At 28.3% G+C, this 22,303-nt stretch overlaps 7 protein-coding genes across 7 annotated transcripts; 2 read left to right on the plus strand and 5 right to left on the minus strand.

The window, feature by feature from the left end:
* Window positions 1–212: 212 nt before the first annotated feature.
* MKS88_000479 (DNA repair protein RAD14) lies at window positions 213–1,346 on the plus strand (the record flags this gene model as incomplete). The annotated part of the gene is made up of 1 exon (XM_067215868.1): window positions 213–1,346. The coding sequence occupies one exon, from the start codon at window positions 213–215 to the stop codon at window positions 1,344–1,346; it is 1,134 nt and encodes a 377-aa protein (XP_067075716.1).
* Window positions 1,347–1,639: 293 nt separating this feature from the next.
* MKS88_000480 (uncharacterized protein) lies at window positions 1,640–3,210 on the minus strand (the record flags this gene model as incomplete). The annotated part of the gene is made up of 5 exons (XM_067215879.1): window positions 1,640–1,716; window positions 1,849–1,935; window positions 2,363–2,497; window positions 2,779–3,007; window positions 3,136–3,210. The coding sequence occupies 5 exons, from the start codon at window positions 3,208–3,210 to the stop codon at window positions 1,640–1,642; spliced, it is 603 nt and encodes a 200-aa protein (XP_067075717.1).
* Window positions 3,211–5,467: 2,257 nt separating this feature from the next.
* MKS88_000481 (60S ribosomal protein L34) lies at window positions 5,468–6,620 on the minus strand (the record flags this gene model as incomplete). Its single annotated transcript, XM_067215890.1, has 2 exons — window positions 5,468–5,758; window positions 6,462–6,620. 2 exons carry the CDS (start codon window positions 6,618–6,620, stop codon window positions 5,468–5,470), a joined length of 450 nt encoding a protein of 149 aa, XP_067075718.1.
* Window positions 6,621–8,834: 2,214 nt separating this feature from the next.
* Window positions 8,835–9,539, minus strand: MKS88_000482 (uncharacterized protein; the record flags this gene model as incomplete). The annotated part of the gene is made up of 1 exon (XM_067215901.1): window positions 8,835–9,539. One exon carries the CDS (start codon window positions 9,537–9,539, stop codon window positions 8,835–8,837), a length of 705 nt encoding a protein of 234 aa, XP_067075719.1.
* A 989-nt stretch (window positions 9,540–10,528) lies between these two features.
* Window positions 10,529–11,981, minus strand: MKS88_000483 (protein transport protein USE1; the record flags this gene model as incomplete). The annotated part of the gene is made up of 2 exons (XM_067215912.1): window positions 10,529–10,593; window positions 10,859–11,981. 2 exons carry the CDS (start codon window positions 11,979–11,981, stop codon window positions 10,529–10,531), a joined length of 1,188 nt encoding a protein of 395 aa, XP_067075720.1.
* A 1,274-nt stretch (window positions 11,982–13,255) lies between these two features.
* On the plus strand, window positions 13,256–16,150 carry MKS88_000484 (50S ribosomal protein L1; the record flags this gene model as incomplete). Its single annotated transcript, XM_067215922.1, has 3 exons — window positions 13,256–14,411; window positions 15,210–15,433; window positions 16,070–16,150. 3 exons carry the CDS (start codon window positions 13,256–13,258, stop codon window positions 16,148–16,150), a joined length of 1,461 nt encoding a protein of 486 aa, XP_067075721.1.
* A 61-nt stretch (window positions 16,151–16,211) lies between these two features.
* On the minus strand, window positions 16,212–19,979 carry MKS88_000485 (AAA family ATPase; the record flags this gene model as incomplete). The annotated part of the gene is made up of 1 exon (XM_067215933.1): window positions 16,212–19,979. The coding sequence occupies one exon, from the start codon at window positions 19,977–19,979 to the stop codon at window positions 16,212–16,214; it is 3,768 nt and encodes a 1,255-aa protein (XP_067075722.1).
* Window positions 19,980–22,303: the final 2,324 nt, after the last annotated feature.

Below are 22,303 nucleotides of genomic sequence, written 5' to 3' on the forward strand. Positions count from 1 at the left end.
TTTGCAATCCTTTCATTTACTGAGTCCTATCCATACTAATAAAGAGCTCACAAAATCGATAATTTATTTTCGTAAGTATTTGTATTTGTTAATATTTCTGCGCATCTTTCACGTATTTTCCCACATTTCCGCCTATTTCCACGTATTTTTGTGTATTCTCCCCCATTTGTAAGAGAGTGGTATTTTATGCCCACACCACGCTGAGCAGCAATATGCCACCAAGTGACGAGTCGCAGCACGAAGAGGAAGAAGCTAATTATAATAATATATTATATGAAAACAATTTGACGGATGAAATTGATTACTTCAATGAAAATTTACCACATATTAATTTTTACTTAAAATTTCAAAAAAAAGAATTTTTGAAAAATTTTTTTAACGAATTGGAAAAAAAGGAAAAAGATGGAATAATTATAGACACATTTGCAGAAGGAAATGAAAATGATAAATGGAATAATATACCTGATGAAACTACTAATAGACACATTGCTGACAACTGTAAAGAGGGTGATGTGGATGCAAATAACCATGATGTACTAACTGAAGAGGGGGGTTTCTACATAGATGAAAGTAATTCCGATGTAGAAAAGACTTCGGATAGATCAAGACTAAACGTTATGACTAGTGTATACAAATCTTTTGTATTGTCTGAAGGAAAGGATGAACATGTAACTCATCTCGAGGAAAATCATGAATACACGAAAAAAATAAATAGCATTTTTCAACAAAATAAAGAATTGTTCATTTTTAGCATTGAACGAGTAATTGAAAATAATGATGACCTAATATTACAAGAATACTGTTTCTTATGTGATAAAAAAAAAAAACCTAACAAAGTGTTAAGTAGTATTAATATATATATATGCAATGAATGTAAAGGTTCAGATAGTAATTTTAGAATGATTTCTTTAACTAAATTAATTAATAAATATTCTTTAAATATGTACGATTTGACAAAATATGAAAAACAGCTAGCTCTATTGACTACTAAAAACCCTCGAGGTTATTCAAAACAAATGAAGCTTTATTTTTTGTTTCAAATAAAAGAAATAGCTATACGAAAACATGGATCCATGGCTAAGGTAAAATCTTTATATCATACAAAAATTTTAAATATAAAAACTAGTAAAAGCAATAAAGCTATTGTAAAAAAGAATACTGTTCATAAATTAAAAAAACCCAAAAGTATTTATAGCAAGCATATGGAAAATATTGAAAAAAGGAAAATTATATGTGATAATAACCAACATGATTTTCACCCCCCACTGTGCACCAATCAAGATGATAACGTCTATGTTAAGAAATGCAAAATTTGCTCTTACCAAGTGGAATACATTCAATTTTAAATATGTAAAAAAGTAAATAAGAAGAAATACACATGAATAAAATGAAAAACACCACTGGAGTGACAAAAAATTTGCTTAAAATGCCCCGCTTGGTAGGATGGAAAACGATCTATCACGATAAGCAGTCCGCTTCGTGTACCGTAATGTAATACAATCGTTCACTCGTTCCGCATATATGTATTATATATATGTACGCATATATGTATTATATATATGTACGCATATATGTATTATATATATGTATGCATATATGTATGTATAAACATATGCATATAATGCGCACTCGTTTCGAGTTAGTCAAAGAATCTTTTAATGTTATCCGAGGGCTCCTCTCTTAAGTTGTAGACGAAGGTGTACCAGTCGACTATACCTTTAAAAAATAAAATACAAAAAAAAAAAAAAAAAAAAAATAAATGACGAGACGTGTAACTTTCTGACTTGTTCTGATACATATTTTGCCATACTTTGGTCTTTCGTAAAAATTTTTTTTTTTTTTTCAAACCGTCAGACGGGGCCCACTCGTGAATTTTATTTATGAAATGATCTTTCGTTAAGCTATCAGAGTCGCTAAAGGAAGAAAATACACATTCTGAGAAATAAAAAGAAATGCATAAACAACGCGATTTTTATATTATACGTATCAATGCTCCTATTTGGAGTGTACAGAGGAGCATCGAAGGAAAGGAATGTAGAAAAGATGATTGTGCTAAGCATAGAAAAAAAAAAATCAACTGTTTAATTACAACGAAGGAAAATTTCCCCCCCCCCCATTTTGTTAATAGCTGTAACCGTGCTCTGCTTTATTTGAGCACTCGGCATCATTAAGCTGTTTTCATTTAATTTGATTTAATTTAATTCGAATTATTCTATTTTGCTCCTCTTTGTTTCATTTTGCTTCATTTTGCTTCATTTTGCTCTATTTTGTTTTATTTTGCTTTATTTAGTTTTACTTTGTTTTATTTGATTTAATTTAGCTTTTTTTTTTTTTTTTTTTTTTTTTTTTTTTTTTCCCTTACGTATAGCATCGTTTGATATGGGCAATTCGCTGACATGGTCATTTATTATTTTCAAGTTAATTTTTTTATTTTTATTTTTACTCTTAAACTGTTCATTTATTTTTCTGCAATTCTCGACATAAACAATGGGAGACACTGCAATTGGAGGAAAGAAGGATATATTTTAAGCGCACAATATGGTACGTTTAAATGTATATATATGTATGCTTGGGTGTATGTATATTACAAGTATATGCACATGTATATGTCCACGAATACATGTGCATTAAAGGAATGAAAAATGAAACTCCAAAAACGGGTTAAAATTGCGCAATGTGTAATCGTTAACGAAAAAGATACATTCTGTATACATACATACACACCCACATGTATGCGTGTTAATAAGTATGTACACATGACAAACATTTAGCGATTACCTGGAATGTTTATGGCTCCCTGGTCTTTAATCTGGCCAGAGTTTATCGTCAGAGGCCATTCAAATTTATTATTTTTTAAAAAAATTTTTAAGACATCAAAATTTATGCAGTCATTATTAAATAAATATTCCCATCTTTTTTTTTTTTTCTTTTTCTCTAGTTCTATGAACTCATTATTGTGCGCTATCACATGCCCCAGCAATTCCTTATCTGAAATGCGTCCGAATATCTGCAAAAGGAATTAAAGCAAAATAAAAAAGGGGCCACCAGAGCGTACACGCTTCACTACGTACATAAACATGTACATGTGCACATATATATATATATATATATATATATATATGCATGTATGGGTACATGTAACTTTTCCAAAATGCATATATCAGCACTTGTACTGCTGAACTCCCACGAGTGCAAAACTGTGTGTTTCATTTTGTCTGTGTGTTGTCTCAAAAATGCATTGTAGTTAAGTTTATTTTCCTCTTTTTTTTTTTTTTAGTTTTTGCAATTTTTTACCTTTATTATATCAAATACAAGAAAGGCTAGTTGATAGTGACGTTTTGTGTTCTTATTTTTCACCGTTACGTATTTTTTTTTCTGACGAACGGAAATATTTTTTCGTTTTAAAATTTCAATTGCATAAGACCCTTTATTGAAAGGATAATAAACTTTTATTTTTTTGTTTTCAATTTGTGTTAGTAGAAAAAGGTATCGGACACATGTAAAAAAAAAGCTGGGGAAAAGTAGTTTCCTTAAAAACATTTCCGCAGCTTCATTAGGAGCATTTCTGTAACTTCATTAATTTTTTAATTTTTAAAATCTTTTTTTTTTTTTTTTTTTTCCTTATATTTGAAATGTTCAATATCGCAATTTTGTTAATTTAAGAATAAAATGCTTTATTCTTCCCTACACGTGAAACATATTTAAAAGGAAATAAACCCTAAAACATTTACACATGAATTGAAATATGAAATATATAAAAACGCCAAATTGCACAAGTATAAGGGTAAATGTCGTTAAAAATGATCAAAAAAGTACTAACGCAAGAACAAAAAAAAAAAAAAAAAATAATAAAAAATAAAAGCCGGAGCAGATTTTTGCCTTACTATTTTCTCACCCTATTGTTTATTGAGCGTTATTTATTTTTATTTCTTTTTCTACTTCCATTTCCATTTCTATTTTGATTTTTATTTCATTTTATAATACTTTTTTTTACACATAAAATGAAAAAACCAATAGGTCTGCGGAAGGCTCAAAATTTTATTGGAATATTAATAGCACGAAAGAAGGTGAAAACATATCAAACTTCAAAAAACATTATATGAACAAATGTATGAATAAATGAATTATTGAACTATGTAATAAATAATTTTTGCGTAAAGATATGCCACTAAAAAAAAAAAAAAAAATGAAATAGCAAATTTTAATTTAAAAACATATAAAAATGACCATATGATTTATCACAAAAATAATTAAAAAAATACTTCCCCATATGTACGCATGTATTTATTCGTATTTATCACAACGACGAAAACACGTCTACACATGTTTTGCAGTATTATGGAGAATTTTTTTATATGCCTTTTTTTTTTCTTTTTTTTTTTTCAATTTGGAACTGTAGTAAAACTACTAAATTGGATGTATTATTGTTTCTATAAAATTTGCAGAATGTGTGCCCTTCAGTATAAATTAACTTAAATTGACTTTATTTTATCTCGTTCCGTTGTTTATTATTTTTTTTTTATTTTTGTTTATTTCCTCTTTTCTTTGTACAAAAATTAAATACAAACATAGGAGGCTGATGCTGAGAACGCCTAGACAGTTACGCAGCGGTTCTTTTATTCTAAATGTGCTCGTTAATAACGGTCAATTATTTAAGCAGCAATGTTATATGTTATATGTTATAAGTCATAAAATTGTTACTAATAACTTAGTTTATCATATTTTGGCATTTCATTATATTTTGCTTTATTTTGTTTTATTTTGTTTTATTTTGTTTTATTTTGTTTTACTTTGTTTTATTTTGTTTTATTTTGTTTTATTTTATTTTACTTTGTTTTATTGTGTTTTACTTTGTTTTACTTTGTTTTATTTTGTTTTATTTTATTTTTTTTATTTTTTTTGAGCTATTTTTGTTCATTTAATTTCAAATTTGTGCATATATTTTTTATTCATGTTACAAAATTTGATAACCCATTAATTATGTATGGGTTATTCTTAAGACCCTTTAAGCAAAATATATAAATATACACACCTTTTATAAATTTTGTTTATTAATTTTAAAATAGGCGCATAAAGTTTTTTAAATAAAAAATGTTAAGAAAAAACGTTAAGTAAAAATGTTAAGTAAAAATGTTAAGTAAAATTGTTAAGTAAAAATGTTAAGTAAAATTGTTAAGTAAAAATATTTAAATATGCACATTTATGTTTATACGTATAAAAGTAAATTAAATCAGCACATAAGGAAAAATGTGAACATTGAAATAAAAACATGTGTTCACAGACGTGTGAAGAAATATATACATGCATATGCTCATACTTACACACATGTATGTGTTCCACTTATATACTTTCTTTTTTTTTTTTTCGCTCAAATAACGTATATATGTGCATTTATCAAATATGTGTTTTCATTTATCTCGTCCTTTCTTTCTTTTTTTTTTTTCTCAACGCAATCGCATTTTTTCACTTATCTCCCTTTTTTTTTACTATCTGCAGGTTTTTTCCCTTTCTTATTACTGGTTTTTTTTGTGCCTTTGGTAGCTGTTTTTTTCTTTTCCTTTTTAACCTTTTTCACTTTTTTTTCTTGTTTCTTTTTTTCTTTTAAAACTTGTCTAACACATTTTTGTTCTTCAAATAAAAAAGCTCTCATGATTCTTTCTCTTATGCACTTAGCACATATTGAACCACCATATGCCCTTGACACTGTTCTGTTTTTTTTTCTAGCTCTACGATTGTCTGCTGGCCTTAAGGCTTTTACCTAAGGAAAAGGATACAGGGATTTTATTTGGACTTGGTATTTACCCATTTTATTTCAACTGATATGCGCAAGTGTGTGTATACATACGTATATGTGTATATATGCATGCGTAAATGCGAGTATGCTTGTTCGGCTTTATTAAAAATGCTTCATATATAAAATAACATGGCATTATCATTTAAACAAAAAAGGAAAATGGAAAAAAAAAAAAATAAAATAAAAGTAATGCCTTACATATAAACCATGATTAATAAAAAAAATATATTCATGTGTACAAAAAATTTATGTACATATATGCACAAATATATAAATATTTATGCACAATTCAGAAAAAAACAACGTGTTCATAAAAAAAAAAAAAAAAAAGTATCCAAAAGTTAGGCGATTAAAATACAATTTTTAATATAAACAAAATAAAATGGTTTATTACAAAAAAGTACTTCAAAAAAATATAGAAATGTGTAAATATACCATATAAATATGTATACACATGTATTTATGCAATCTCTTCAAAAATATTATGTATCTTATAATATAAATGCTTCATATTTTTCTCCTTCATTTTGCTTAATTTTATTATGTTCCATTTTACTATGTTTCATTTTACTATGTTTCATTTTACTATGTTTCACTTTACTATGTTTCATTTTACTATGTTTCATTTTACTATGTTCTATTTTATGTTGTTTCATTTTTTCCTTACCCCCTGAATGGCTGTTTTACAGTCTGCACATTTTGGTTTACCTGCCTTTTTCTTTACAACATGAACAGTTAATTTTCCCCCTGGAGTTCTAACTGGTCTTACTTTATTTGATTTTGTGTTATAGTGATTATGTTTACGATAATGTACTCTTTGTGCCATTTTACGAAATTAAAAACAAAGAAAATACACAAGAGTAATAAAATAAAAACAAGGATATTATATTTATCAGCAAAATTCAAAATGTATATTGTTTTATTATTATATAAATAAATACGTATTAAAAAACTACAAAAAGCGCAAATATATTATATATATTTTTTTTCTTTCAATTTATTTCTTACTATATATTTACTAAAAAAATATAATTTTCTCTTATACATATATATACATATATATATATATATAAATGTATATTGACATATTTGTGAACAGTATAACAGATAATATTAAAAAATAATAAAAAATATTTAAAAAAATCCCTGTATTTTTTTTTTTTTTATTATGTTCTCTTACAATTCATATATATTTCAAAGAAAAAAAGAAATAACAGATTTTATTATATTAAAATGTGTTTCCTCTATTTCTATAATATTACATTACTACGTATATGAAATTATGACCTTTAATAAAATATAAAAAAAAAAAATTCCATTTCTTTTATGCACATAGTTGGAGTATATACTATATATATTTATGTTATGTTTATACTTGTAAAAATACTGTATGCATATATATGTTAATACTAATATATATATATATATATATATATAATATATATATATATATATATATATATTATAACACACCCCGACTCCTTTTTACCAAATAACGGAATGAACAATTACTTTAAACTATAAAAAGAGGGGAAAAAGTAAACGGAGTTTAACTTCCTGCAATAAATATATTTACAAATATCCATGTATTTACATGTACAACATATTAAATATTTTTTTTGAAAAATGCAAAAATAAGTTTCACATGATAGCGATATGTATGATTATAAATTATACACCAAAAATCCAATTAACGAAAATAAAAAGTAGCTGCTGTTACGCATTCTATATAAGCTTATATATATATATTATTTTAAAGGAAAGCTAAAATAAGAAAAGAAAAGAAAAAAATAAAAAGCCTATCTACATAATTATAATATTTTACAAAACCTTGTACATATATTTAAATTTTTTATATTTTTAAAATATATAAAACGAACATTCGTAAGAAATATATATATATATATATATATATATATATATATATATATATGTATACTTATACCTTTTTGAGTTTTGTGTTTCAAAATTTGCAAAAGGAACTTATTGAAGTCCGAGTTTAAAGGGGTTTTTTCTAATCTTAATGTTAGTGTTACTATTTGAAGTACTCATAAATATATATATGAGCATACATACATATACGTATTCAAATAACATAGAAAAAAAAAAAGAGAAAAAACGTAAAATAAAAAAAGGCACGATCATATGAAATGAAGCATTTAAATGAATTATTTGTTTTACCAATAAAAATATGAAAAAATTATGTAGAAAATTATTTACTCATATGAAAAAGGTTTATTATATATTTTATAATATTTTGAAAAGTTTAATATACATATATGTGTTTACACCTGTGTATATATATATATGTATTAAATACGTGTGGATTATATGTATTTTCGCTTATCAACTTGACCCCAAAGGAGCATAAGCGGGTAACCGCTGTATACCCACATCTTAATATATCTAATGGAAAAATAACATATTATTAATATGATCAAATGCACACGTACATGTACAAATACAAATAAATCCTCTTTTTTTTTTTTTTTTTTTTTTAGCAATTATAGTTCAATAAATATTAAAAACAAATTAAGCTAAAATAAAAAAAACAATAGTGTTATATTAAAAACAAAAGATACACATTTATCTTAAAAAAAAAAAAAAAAGGATAAAGCTAAATTTTACAAAATTTACATTTAAATTTATGTACATATGTATATACATACATAAATGCATATATATATGTATATATATACTAATAAATTAATTCTGCAAGCGCATTTCCAATATATTCATTTTTCCTTTTTATTATTATAATACGCAAATGTCCAAAAGCAGTTGCGTCTTAATATACTGAACTGGGGCATAGGCAAGTTTTCGTTTATTTATTGACAACACCCCACCTTACTTACATGCATGTACATATAAACATGTATACAAATGCAAATATATATATATATATATGCAGGAAAATTCGTGTATTGGATTTCCTGCGCCAATTTTACTTTACTCGTCAAAAATATACACCCAATTAAGGATCATATGACCTCACATTTTGAATGATTAAGCTAATGTCTATAAACCTGTAATAATATCCTCATATATATAAATGCTTGGGTTTTTTCGTAGCTACATGCATTTCTTCCGTCGTTATATTTTTGTAATTTTTTAAAAATTTTACGTATTTGTTAAATCCCTTCATAGCATAAGTAACCAACTCCTTTTCATAATGTTCGTCATATTCATTTAATTTTAAATATTCAACTGAACACTTTCTTTTTTTCGCTTTCTTCTGTTTTTTGCGCCTTTCTTTATTTGTCAACATAGCGCCACTATTGTTATTGCTGTCTATGGTACTACTACTGCAGCTACTACCGCTAGGAGTATTTATGTTAGTATTTTTTTTTTTTTTTTTTTTTAACCTGCTGTCCATGAAAAGGTTGTCGTCATTGTACGTTACGTCCTCGGAATCGGTCAAGTGATCCTCTTCCTGTTTTAACTTATGCATTTCCCGTTTCTCTTTTTTTTTTTTTCCTTTTTTTTTTTCCTTTTTTTTTTTCTTCATTATTTTCTTTTCCATTATTTTCCTTTCCTTTATTTTTTTTTTAATCATTTTTTCCTTTTGTTTCGAATCATTAGCCTTCTTCGCTTTTTTTGCAACTTTATTATGATCACTTGAGTCCACATTGCATATATTATTGTCATCATTATATTCCCTAAAATCTTCGCTAGCTTTTTTCGTCTTTATACCCCCAGTAACTTCTTCACTTAATGAACTCCCCTTACGGTTAGTAGTCTTCATTTCAATTCACGCTCTTTTTTTTTTTTTTTTGTTTGTTCAAAATATGTATAATGGTATTATATGGAAATAAAAAAAAAAGTAAAAAAATAATACGGTATATATATTAAGTGCATCCCAGTACTATATGATATGACATAACATATAGTGAGTATGTGCTACAACAATTGTGCTCATAGCCCGTTCTACCTTTTCTTTTTCTAAAAAAGGTTTGTTCAGTAAATTATTAGCTGCTATTTTATTCTATCAAAAAAAAAAGCAATTCCATCATTGTAAGCATTCCCCTTTTTTTTAAAAACTTGCATATTTTTATAAGCAAATACTTTTTTAAAAAACAAAAAAAAAAAAAAAAAGGGATAATATATTATGCAACATTAACGAAATTAAAAATCAAAATGGTAACAATGTTATTAACACGACAATAAATTTAATTGAGCATATTAGGGCATAAAAAATGTAGTATCATGAAAAATATAAAAATAAGTATAAATGATCTTAATAAGAAAGTAAAAATGTAAATATTACAGAGTAATAATGATTATACATATGAATATATAAACACAACAATTTACAGGTGTTAATGTAATAATGATCGTTCAACTTTTGTACATAAAAAAAAAAAATAATTTTTTTTCCATATTTCTTTTAAATGTAATAAAATAATTGCGTTATTGGTTTGCTTTTTTGTTTGTTGTCCTTTTTTAAGTCAAACGATTTTTTTTTTTTTTTTTTTTTTGCATGTAATTAATTTTGGCATGAAAATTTTTATTTTACTATATTACTTTCCAGCATTTCTTTATCGCTCTGTTTCCTTTCTCTTATTTTTTCTGCTACGAAGCTCCTTTACCCCTCTTCAACTTTGTCCTTTTTTCATTTTATATTATAACAACTACATAACATTTCATTTGTTCTAAATATTTTGCTCACTTAAAGAAATATTTATGTAGAGCGAAAATACTCCTTATATTAATTTAAATCATATATATACTACGTCAGTGAAGACGTTTCCCAAAATTTTGTTGTACTCCAAAATGTCGCATACAGGATTGGCAATACGCTGTAGATGTAATTGCGTGCGCAGGGTTACATATGCACAAATATGTAAAAATGTATGTAAATAGATAAATATAAATAAATAAATATATATATATATATATATGTCTACGTATGCACATACGCACATATGTGTATACGCACGTGCCTTCACATGGAAGGTAACTAGAGGATGAGAATAATAAAAAAAGTAAACATAAAAAGCAGAGCCGAAATTAAAATTATGATGAGTGATATGAAGAAAGAGATGCTTTGATTTTTACTCATACTTTTGGTTCTTTTATTCACATCAGTTAAAGAATCTATATTAAGTGCTTGTTTGTTTGCAGATTTCTCTAACGTTCTATTGTCTTCTATAATTATTTCTCTGTAGGTTAAAACATTTTCTTTCATTTCTTGTGCCAGTAAACATAACTCTTCATCAATATTCTCATCGGACATATTATTATTTTTCCTTTTTTCATTTTTTTTTTGAAATCCCATTTTTTTGTATTCAAACGAATATTCATGTATTAAATTATCGTAATCGTCTATCTGCTCACTCCATTCTTTGATAATGTCATCTTTTACTATTTCGATGTTATCATCTAAACTTTTTATGTTGTTACTTTTTTTATTTACATCCTTTTCACTCTTATGTAGTAGCATTTGTGATATCTGTTTTTGCCCATTTTCATAATATTTATGTTCCTCCTTCTTCATCTCTACCCCTCCTGCTTCTTTCACCTTCTTTTCCTGCATATGACTGTTTTCTTTATTATTTATTATCTTGTCACTTCTTGAATTGGTCTTATCTTTTTCTTTTATATCTTCAAATTTTTCCATTTCATTATTTAGTAAATACTCCCTTTCTACAATGCTATTTTCATCAATATGGTGTAGTAGTGATGCCTCTTTTATACAATATGTCAATGAACTGTAACTAGCGTTTTTTATGTTATTATTTGTTTCACTACTAATACCTTGGACATCCATCTGACTGCACAGGTTAACAACATCAAATGGGGGGTCCTCATGTACGCTATATTCATTCGGGGAAACATTGTTACTTCTATCATTAGCAAAATTAACCAAGTAGTCATCCTTATAATAAGTACTCTCTTCTCTATGCTGCTGACACACAAACTTAAACTGTTCCTTCTCTTTTATGATTACATTTTCTAATACTTCCTTTTTATTAATAATCTTTTTCAGTATATCAAACTGTGTAGTAACATTATCTGGATGATTTATCCGCTCCTTTAACGAAATGGATATATCATCAATGTATGACTTCAATTCATTTAAAAATACAATTATGTTTTCTTTTTTTTCCTTACACTCATTGAAACTGTCACATGATATTTCAATCTCCCTCAAAAATTCAAAAATCTCTTCAAACTCTATTGACATTTTTGCCAACGCGTTCACACAGAAGGTGCGACGAGCAGCAGTAGTTGTAGTAGTAGGAGAACGTGATACGAAGGGAAAGAGCTGTTTTTTCTTACTTGCATTTACGGTATCACACAATTTCTCTCACATTAACTGTTCATGTGTTTTTTCTCATTTACATTATCCGTTCAAGTGTTTTTCTCATTTACATTATCCGTTCAAGTGTTATTTCTCATTTACATTATCCGTTCAAGTGTTTTTTCTCATTTATATTATCCGTTCAAGTGTTTTTTCTCATTTATATTATCCGTTCAAGTGTTTTTTCTCATTTATATTATCCGTTCAAGTGTTTTTTCTCATTTACATTATCCGTTCATGTGTTTTTTCTCATTTATATTATCCGTTCATGTGTTTTTCTCATTTACATTAACCGTTCATGTGTTTTTCTCATTTACATTAACCGTTCATGTGTTTTTTCTCATTTACATTATCCGTTCATGCGTTTTTTTCTCATTTACATTAACCGTTCATGCGTTTTTTCCCAAATTTTGAAGGCTGAAAAATAAGACCCCTATTGTGCCCGTTTTTTGCGTAAAAATAAAATAAAATGCAATAAAATAAAAAAACAAATATGGCACAAAAGTGACACAATAATGGTACAAAATATGAAAAATACAGGTACTTTTCGATTTTTTAATTATTTTCTTTTTCGTCACGGGCACTGTATTATGTGAGAGAGGGCACATTTTTATTTAATTTAATTTATTTATTTTTTTTTTTTTCTTGTTTCTCCTCCTTTTCACTTTTTATTTTATGCATTTTTCAACAATCATAAATTTCGTTACATCCTAGGTCACTACGACACTACGTCCCACTCCACGACTTCTCAACTTCCCTACTTTACTTTTTTTTTTTTTTTTTGTTTGTCCTGTGCTTGTGCCGAAGTGAGTTCATTCCTTCCCCTTTCCCCTCGCTTCAAACAGTTGTGCTAATACATACGAACGCTAAGGTAAGAAGAGCCACAAAATTCATATAGAACAAAACTCAAGTATTTTTCTTTTCCCCCATTTTGCTCTACTCTTCTTTTTTTACTCCTCTATAGGGAAATGAACATTTGAAAAGGCATAAAAGGGTACACATAGTACTCCTAAAGTGCGTGTATTATATGTGCATGTTGTACATGTGCATATGATTGATATTGTTCCTTAGGGAGAAGCGTACTAGTAACGTGCACATGTAAATGGATTTATATGTTTTTACATGTATGTAAATAATTCCGCATCTCAACTTCCCCAATGAAGTCCTTTATGTCGTTTGTCAATGCAACAGTTGACTGCGGACTAACAAACGGGGGATGTTACAGGAGTAAGCTGTTTTTTGTTGAAAGGAGGGGGAGGAAGTATATACCGTTTTATGACTCGAAAAGGGACAAAAAGAAAAAGGAAAAAGGGAAAGAAACTGAAGTAAAGGATGTGGGTATAGCGAATAAAGTGGGTGTAGCAGACGAAGTGGGTGTAGCGGACGAAGAGGGTAAAATCAGGAAAATGAGCAAAGTGGGAAAAACTGCCGAAATAAATAGAAATAATGTATTGGAGGAAGGAGGAAAGAGAACAGGAGTAAAATCTCCATGCGAGAATTTTGTCCCTACATTATCGCCCATGAGTGGTCTAAAAATATTGTACAGCTTAAAAGAGAGTAGTAGGTACCCTATTGGAGGAAGTGGTAATAATAATGGTGAGGACCCCTTGAGTAAAAATGGGAAAATAAATCTTAGCTTAATAATAAAAATAGATATAAAAAGAGAGTCTTTAAGAGGAATGTGTAATCTTGCACATAGTGTAGACAAGAATAAAAAAATTCTGGTTTTGGTAGATGAAGATATTGAAATTTTAAAAAACTCTGGAGCACATTATGTAGGATTAGAATATATTAATAAAATAAAAAATGGATGGCTAGATTTTAATATATGTATAACGAATTTTAAAAATATAAATAAAATATTACCTATTGCAAAAATATTGGGACCAAAAAAGCTTATGCCTAATATTAAATCTAATACACTTGTAGATAATATTAAAGAGACGATTATAAAAATAAAAGGTGGAAATACCATTGAATATAGAAGCGAACAAATAGACATAAATACATATGACTTATATAATAAAATATATAATTTTCAAAATGTTAATATAAATTCCATGGCACATATAATTGTACATATCGCTTCTACCGATATGCAATTTTATAATATATTAGATAATATTAAATATTTTGTAAACCATGTTATTAAAACTAATACACATGCAAGTCATACAGAAAAGGAAACCAACTGTACATTTACATGGCCACCTATTACTTCGAAAAAAAAAAAAAGAGTAAATTATCTTCACAAAACAGTAGTTTACTTAATAATAGTCAAGAACAACACTCCGAGTCTTTTATACTCGGGGGGTACCTAACCATCGATGGTTTTCCAAAATTTTTTCTTAAGCCACAGTCCTTGCATCCCCTCTCAGATGGATACATTCATTAGGGAAGCTGGTCCTCCATAAGCACAAAACATATGTTGAAAGACTAGATAGAGCGGCCATACCTATCCGTTCGCCTTACCTTTCATTATTTTTATTTTGTCCTTCAACTTTTATAGCATTACAAGTTCACGCGTTTTGCTCGTTTTTTCCGTATTGTTTTTTCATTTTGTGCACCTCTTACCATATTTTATTTTATTTTTTTAACTTTTTTTTAATTTTTTTTAACTTTTTTTTAATTTTTTTTAACTTTTTTTTAATTTTTTTTAACTTTTTTTTAATTTTTTTTAATTTTTTTTTAATTTTTTTTTTTTTTCTCCCCCATTACTTTGCTTCTTTCCCCTCTGCATTAAGACACTCAACTGTGTGTTCGTCTACTTCGTACATAAGTGTCCCTTAAACAAGCCCATATAGACAATTTTTTTTTTTTTTTTTAAATGTAAGCAAATGAATTAGTAATTCTTTTTTTCGTTTTGTTTTTAAAATAATTAGGGAAAAAATAATAAAAAAAAAAAAAAAAGAAAAAAAAAAGAAAGAACAGGGGTAAAAATATGCACTCATTACAGTAAGTGCAAAATGATACGCAAAAAAGATAAATATAATAAAAAAAAATAAGATGAATGGTGAATAGCCTAAAAAATGAGAGATAACAAAGTAAACGAAAACTAACGGCAAAGATAACAGTAAAAATAAAAAAATTAAATTAAAATTAAAACTGAAGCTGAAACTGAAACTGAAGCTGAAACTGAAGCTGGAGCTGAAGCTGAAAATGAAGCTGAAGCTGAAACTGAAGCTGAAACTGAAACTGAAGCTGAAACTGAAGCTGAAGCTGAAAATGAAGCTGAAGCTGAAACTGAAGCTGAAGCTGAAACTGAAGCTGAAGCTGAAACTGAAGCTGAAACTGAAACTAAAACTAAAACTAAAACTAAAACTAAAAATACTTTCGTATCTGTATTTGGCCCGCTTCACATCAATGATCTTCAATTTTTTTTTTTTTTTCTTTAACTCTTCACTTCTAACTTTTCCCATTTTACAATATTTAAAAACAACTGTGCATTTGTCGGATGGTACTACACTACCTCTACCTTTCACTCTTCCTCATTCCAAACACTGTGATAAGCAATCATATTTTGTAACTGCTCGTATTCTACATATCATGCGTAAGGCATATAACATGTATCATATAGCACACGTCACACGACACACAGAACAAACTTTTTGAAATAAAAAAACAAGTACAACAAATCGCATGTAATGGAAACCCAAATTATAGACGGGGTTCACTATTAAAAAAAAAAAAAAAAAGGTAAAATAAAGACAGATACACGCACACGAGGACACATGGGAAGGATGCGTATTTGCACCATTGCAAATATACATACATATGCGCATATGTGCACATGCATATATAGACTTTTATATACCTCTATTTATGTAACAAAAAAAAGACCTTCTCCACCGCTCACCTTGTAATGATTTGAAAAATAGTGCGCAGAAGATGGGTATGCCTACAACGAGTAAAAGGATCTAGAGCTTTAAAGAATAACACCATGTTCATCACTCGTCCACCGCATTTTTTAGCTCATCGATCAAGCAAGCCTACAGTATTCTACTACTACACATTCATCTATATGGTTGTATTCCAGTACACACTGCATGTAGAAGTGATGTCATTGTGCCTTGTTCCCCGCGCAGACGAACTGATCATCTACTTGTACCCGTGCTACGAAAAATTTTGCAAAGAAAGCTTCTCCTTAAACTTCTCATACTTTAACACATCCTCAGGTTGAATAGATATTCGCGCATTTTTAAAAGCCAAATCGAAATGCTTTTTCGAAAGCGTAGGCACCGGATCATATGCAGGATCCACTTCTATATGGTTGGTTTTTTTTTTTTGTTCTTTTTTTCTAATATTAAGTAAATGAATAGTTTCTTTAATAGCTTCATTGACTGCGCTCTGACATAAGTTTGTAATATCCGCACCTGAAAATCCTTCCGTTCTTTTTGCCATATCCTGTATGTCTACATCTTTATTTAAAGGTGTGTTTTTAAGAATGGCTTTGAATATACTACATCTACTTCTAAAATCTGGTAAGGATATATATATCAACTTGTCTAATCTCCCTGGTCTTGTTAATGCTCTATCTAAAATATCAGGTCGATTTGTAGCTGCAATAATAAATATTGTTTTCTTTTCATTTATACCGTCAATTTCGGTCAGTATTTGATTAATTACTCTATCACTTGCATCATTATTATTATTACTATTCCTTTCTTTTGCTAATGAATCTATTTCATCAAAAAAAATAATGCAAGGTGATGCTGCACGAGCTTTATCAAATAAATCTCTTACATTCGCTTCAGACTCACCAAACCACATAGTTAATAATTCTGGTCCTTTTACAGATATAAAATTAGCATTACATTCATTTGCAATGGCCTTAGCTAATAGTGTCTTACCACACCCAGGAGGGCCATACAATAATATTCCTTTATTATAATTTGAATTAAATTTATTATATAAGTGTTTGTATTCTAAAGGGTATAAAATAGTTTCCTTTAGTTGTTCTTTGACTTCATGCATACCTCCAATGTCATTCCATGTAACTGTTGGTATTTGTACTTGTCTTTCTCTTAACGAGCTTGGGTTACATATGTTTAGAGCATGCTGGAAATGCTTTGCTTTGATGGTCAGTTTGTTTAAGATATATGACGGAATCTTCTTCGTCCGTCTGTCCAGTTTTTCACCGCCAACACGATCAGCTACTCCGCTCAAGTTATCGCTTCTACTCCCCACGTTACCGCTTCTACTCCCCACGTTATCGCTTCTACTCCCCACGTTATCGCTTCTACTCCCCACGTTATTTCTTCTACTCCCCACGTTATCGCTTCTTCCACTAGTGCTGTCGCTTCTATCCTTCCCATCCTTCAGATCTAACTTCCCTCTACCTTTTCCATAGAATCTAAAAAAATTTTTTAATTGATTGTTCGAACCTTCTTTATGTTGTGAGGCATCTGATGAGATATTAGAAGCCTCTTCATCTCCAGCTTTTTTAGGATCAATACTTATTTTCATAAATTCAATAAAATCTTCTTCATCTAAATCTAGGAAATGTACATGCTCCTTTATACACTGGATGGCTGCTTCGAAACATAGTTGAGCAAGATCTGCACCGACATATCCATGGCATTCTTTTGCAATTTTTCTTAAATTTACATCAGGGTCTAGTTTCATCTTTTTAGTTTTAGTTAATAAAATTTCGTATCTTCCTTGTTCATCTGGAACTGGAATTTCAATTTCTCTATCAAATCTTCCAAATCGTCTTAAAGCAGGATCAATAGCATTAGGTCTATTAGTAGCAGCAAGAACTAGAACATTATTATTTTTTTTTAATCCATCCATAAGAGTTAGTAACTGGGATACAACTCTTTTTTCTAATTCAATGTTACTTTTACTTCTTTTATTAGCAATGGAATCAATTTCATCAATAAAGATAATACATGGTGTTTTTTCGCTAGCTTTTTTAAAAATTTTTCTTAATTTTTGTTCTGACTCCCCAATATGTTTAGACATTATCTCTGGACCATTTATAATATAACAGTATGCATTACTTTCATTAGCAATAGCCTTAGCAATGGATGTTTTTCCTGTACCTGGTATTCCATGCATTAGTACCCCCTTTGGTGCTGATATACCAATACTCATAAAAATTTCTGGGTATTTTAAAGGTAGTTCTATTAATTCTCTAATTTTATTTAATTGTTTCTTCATACCACCTAAATCTTCATATGTAATATCATCATTATGTTCTTCATAGTCTTCTCTATTTAAATATTCCTCTGATAAAGTAATTTCCGAGTTTTCACTCATACATCCATATACCTCATTATTATTATCACTCTCTTCTGTTATAATTTTTAGTATCTTAAATTCTATTTTTTTATTTTTATAATTAATATATATATTTGAATTTACATTCAATGGCTTGTAACTATTTTTTAAATAAGCATTAAGAACATCTTTCTGTATCTCACTTTTATTCAAATTTCCTACAGTATCACTGAATGGACTTATAACAACATTTCTTATTTTCTTTACATTCAAAAATGGATGTATTTTTATTATATCATTATGCATTAGTCTTAAATTCTTTTTCATTGCAAAAGATATTACAACATAATGTTTTTTTAAATTTTTGTCTACTTTAGCTATTCCTAACATCTCTTTCTTTTTCTTTCCTTTTAATAATACTGTAAATCCATCACTTATATTTAATTCATCCATTTTTTCTTTACTCATATATATTTCAAAATTATCCGCATTCTCATCTATATTTCCAACAAGGCAGTACGATGGAAATTTACCACTATCTAATGCTTTCAACAGGAAATTCGTTTCCTTATCACTTTCATTGTTTTTATTTTCCTTCTCTTTTCTTCTCTCGTTTTGACTCTCCCCTTCGCCATTTCTATCCCACTTCTTTCCCCAGTCATTTCCATTATCAGCATCATTATGGTTATCACTATGGTTATCACTATGGTTATCACTATGGTTATCACTACAGTTATCACTATGGTTATCACTACAGTTATCACTACAATTATCACTATAGTTATCACTACAGTTATCACTATAGTTATCATTATGATTATTACCTTTTCTGTCTTGCATAACTTCGATGTCCTTTCCAGTGTGTATCTCTTTAGTCTTATCGCTCTTCAAAAAATTTTTTTTTTTTTCTTGAGGGGTCCAAAATTTACCTATAAGAGTATTGAGGATGTTGCTCCAGACAACTCCCTTTCTCCCAACACGATTGTCGTCACGGCTACCATGATAACTACGGTCGACATTGCTAGCATTGCTAATATCGTTAGCACTTACTCCACGTTTCGAATCTGCATTGCAGCTACGCACATTCATGCATTTCACATCAGAAGAAACTTCGCTTGAATGTCCAGATCGGAGGGTATTCCTCATCCTCTCTTTCGAAATAAGTTTAGCTCCTTGGTTTTCCTCTTCAGAAATACCTCCTCTTTTCTCACAATACGCAATATTGTTTCCACGCGACTTTTCATTATTGGAGTTATACGGCTTATCGCTATGGTTGCTATGGTTTCCATTAGCATTGTTAAAGTCCTTGCTACCATTGAAAGCACTGCTTCCTGGAACAAACTTCTTATCTGCATCAACTTTGTTTCTCTTTTCATTAGCTAAACTTTTACTAATCGATGAACCGATTGATGCTAACGTGTTTCTGTTTCTTCTTGGTCTTAAAAGTGTTTGACCTGATCTACCTTTACAAAGAAACGAACTATTTTTGTTATTCGTATACCAGTAATTATTCTTTTCAATTAAAACATGATTGCTTCTTTTTAATGATATTTCGAGTGAACACTGTACAACAAAAATAAGGAGTATTAATGTATAGTAGTAGCATGGTATATATTCCCTGAAAAAAAAGAAGGGATGACTTATTTTTCGGACTACCATTCTTCTATTTACATCTTCAGTGTGTTTTTATTTAAAAAAAAAAGGTGGGGCTTATATTCCGTTGATATGTTGTGTATACATACGCTCATACGTACACATGAACATACATACACATGAACTTACATACACATGAACTTATATACACATGAACTTACATACACATGAACTTATATACACATGAACTTATATACACATGAACTTATATACACATGAACTTATATACACATGAACTTATATACACATGAACTTATATACACATGAACTTATATACACATGAACTTATATACACATGAACTTATATACACATGAACTTATATACACATGAACTTATATACACATGAACTTATATACACATGAACTTATATACACATGAACTTATATACACATGAACTTATATACACATGAACTTATATACACATGAACATATATACACATGAAATATGAACAACTGCTTTCATATAGCACTACGTAGTAATCTACTAATGAATATCATGAGCCCTAGCAAAGTATACTTATAATACACCATGCATTATATGGTATGCAAACAAGTACAAACGACACTTGCAAGAATGTATATACATGCTTATGCAAACATATACCTATATATATTTAAGCGTGCATACGCAAACATAAGCAAACATATACATATGCATATTTATATACATATTTTTATACATTTACTTATATGGGGATATATTGAATGTCAAATACTCAAAAAAAAAAAAAAATGCAATATAAAAATGTACCACAAAAATGTATATTTACTCACCCATATATATATATATATATAGATATATATATATGTATTTATATACGTATTCATATACGTACATATATGTATACACATACTTTTGTATCTTTGTAACGTGTACTACATGTTCAGCCCCTCCCTTCGGCATAATCAAAAGGCAGTTCAAAATTTCATAAAAGTTTACACATGTAAATATGCCTGAACAAGCAAGGTTATATCAAAATTTTTTAAAAAACTAATTTACTTTTTTCTTTCATGTTCAGGCAAAACTAGTGCCTCATTTTTTTAATTTTTCATCAAACGGGGTAGGATTTTATTTTTGACGTGGGGGCATAACATAATACATAGGTAAGTAACACGCCTACATATATGTATATATATGTATATATGTATACATATGTATGAATGTATATATGCATATACCTACATATGCTTGTTTTAATATCGCGCGAGGAAGCAGGTACATATATAGATATACATGTATGAATAAATTTGAACTCGTGCCTATATATGCATCATCATAAGAGCATGGAACCTATTAATTTTAAATTAAGCTTTTTTTTTTTTTTTTACTTTTTTTCCCTTTTTTTTTATTGCTCATTTTATTATTTTATTTATCAACTTTTATCATTTTTTATTTTTTTTTTTATTTCCCCAAATCGCATTCGTGCCGCATAAAAAACACGTACATATTGGGAGACTTTGCACAAATATCGTCGTAAATATATGTAGGTGCAATACAAGTTGGAGTTACAATAAAGAATTTATATTATTTTCCTTCATTGAATGAACATGTAACTCTTTTTATTCGTATGCTACATGAGTGGTTACAATACTGTAAACATAGCTGCTTGGAAAAATAGTAAAGAGTAGGAGTTATTCCATATAGTATTTCATTATCCTTCTCTCCCCCCTTTTTTTTTTTTTTCCTTTCCATTTTCATTTCCATTTTCCATTTTTTTTTTTTTTCTCTTATTTCCTCTACTTTTCGCTCTAGATTAAAGATTAAAAATAAGTTTTAATTACTTTTGTTCATGAAAGATCATGGTCAAATGAAATAGTTTAATTTTTTTTTTTTATGACGGTGAGAATTAAGGAACTAGAAAAAAAAATTTTAATAAAATAATCAAACATGGATAATATATATATATATATATATATAATATATATATATATATATATATTCACATGTACACATATGCATGCACATATGTTCAATATTTAAACGTGGTATATATATCCACAATTTCACAATTAATTAAAAACAAAACATCGGAAACATGAATTACTTAAAAAAGTATGTGGCAAAAATGGATAAAAAAAATACATACATATAATGATATATGTATATATATGTATGTATATGTATGTATATGTATGTATATGTATGTATATGTACGTATATGTATATGTATTGTATGTATATACATATAAATCACTTTTTGTTGTTATGAATTTGAAAAGAAAGGAAAAAATTGGCACAAAACCTGTCGTCCACTACTCGTTTGCTGTGCGTTTTACGTCACATTATTACGAGCACTATTTAATTAAAAATAGCCTTAATAACTTTTTA

The sequence above is a fragment of the Plasmodium brasilianum genome, chromosome 1 (genome assembly GCF_023973825.1).
Source record: "Plasmodium brasilianum strain Bolivian I chromosome 1, whole genome shotgun sequence".
NCBI lineage: Eukaryota > Apicomplexa > Aconoidasida > Haemosporida > Plasmodiidae > Plasmodium > Plasmodium brasilianum.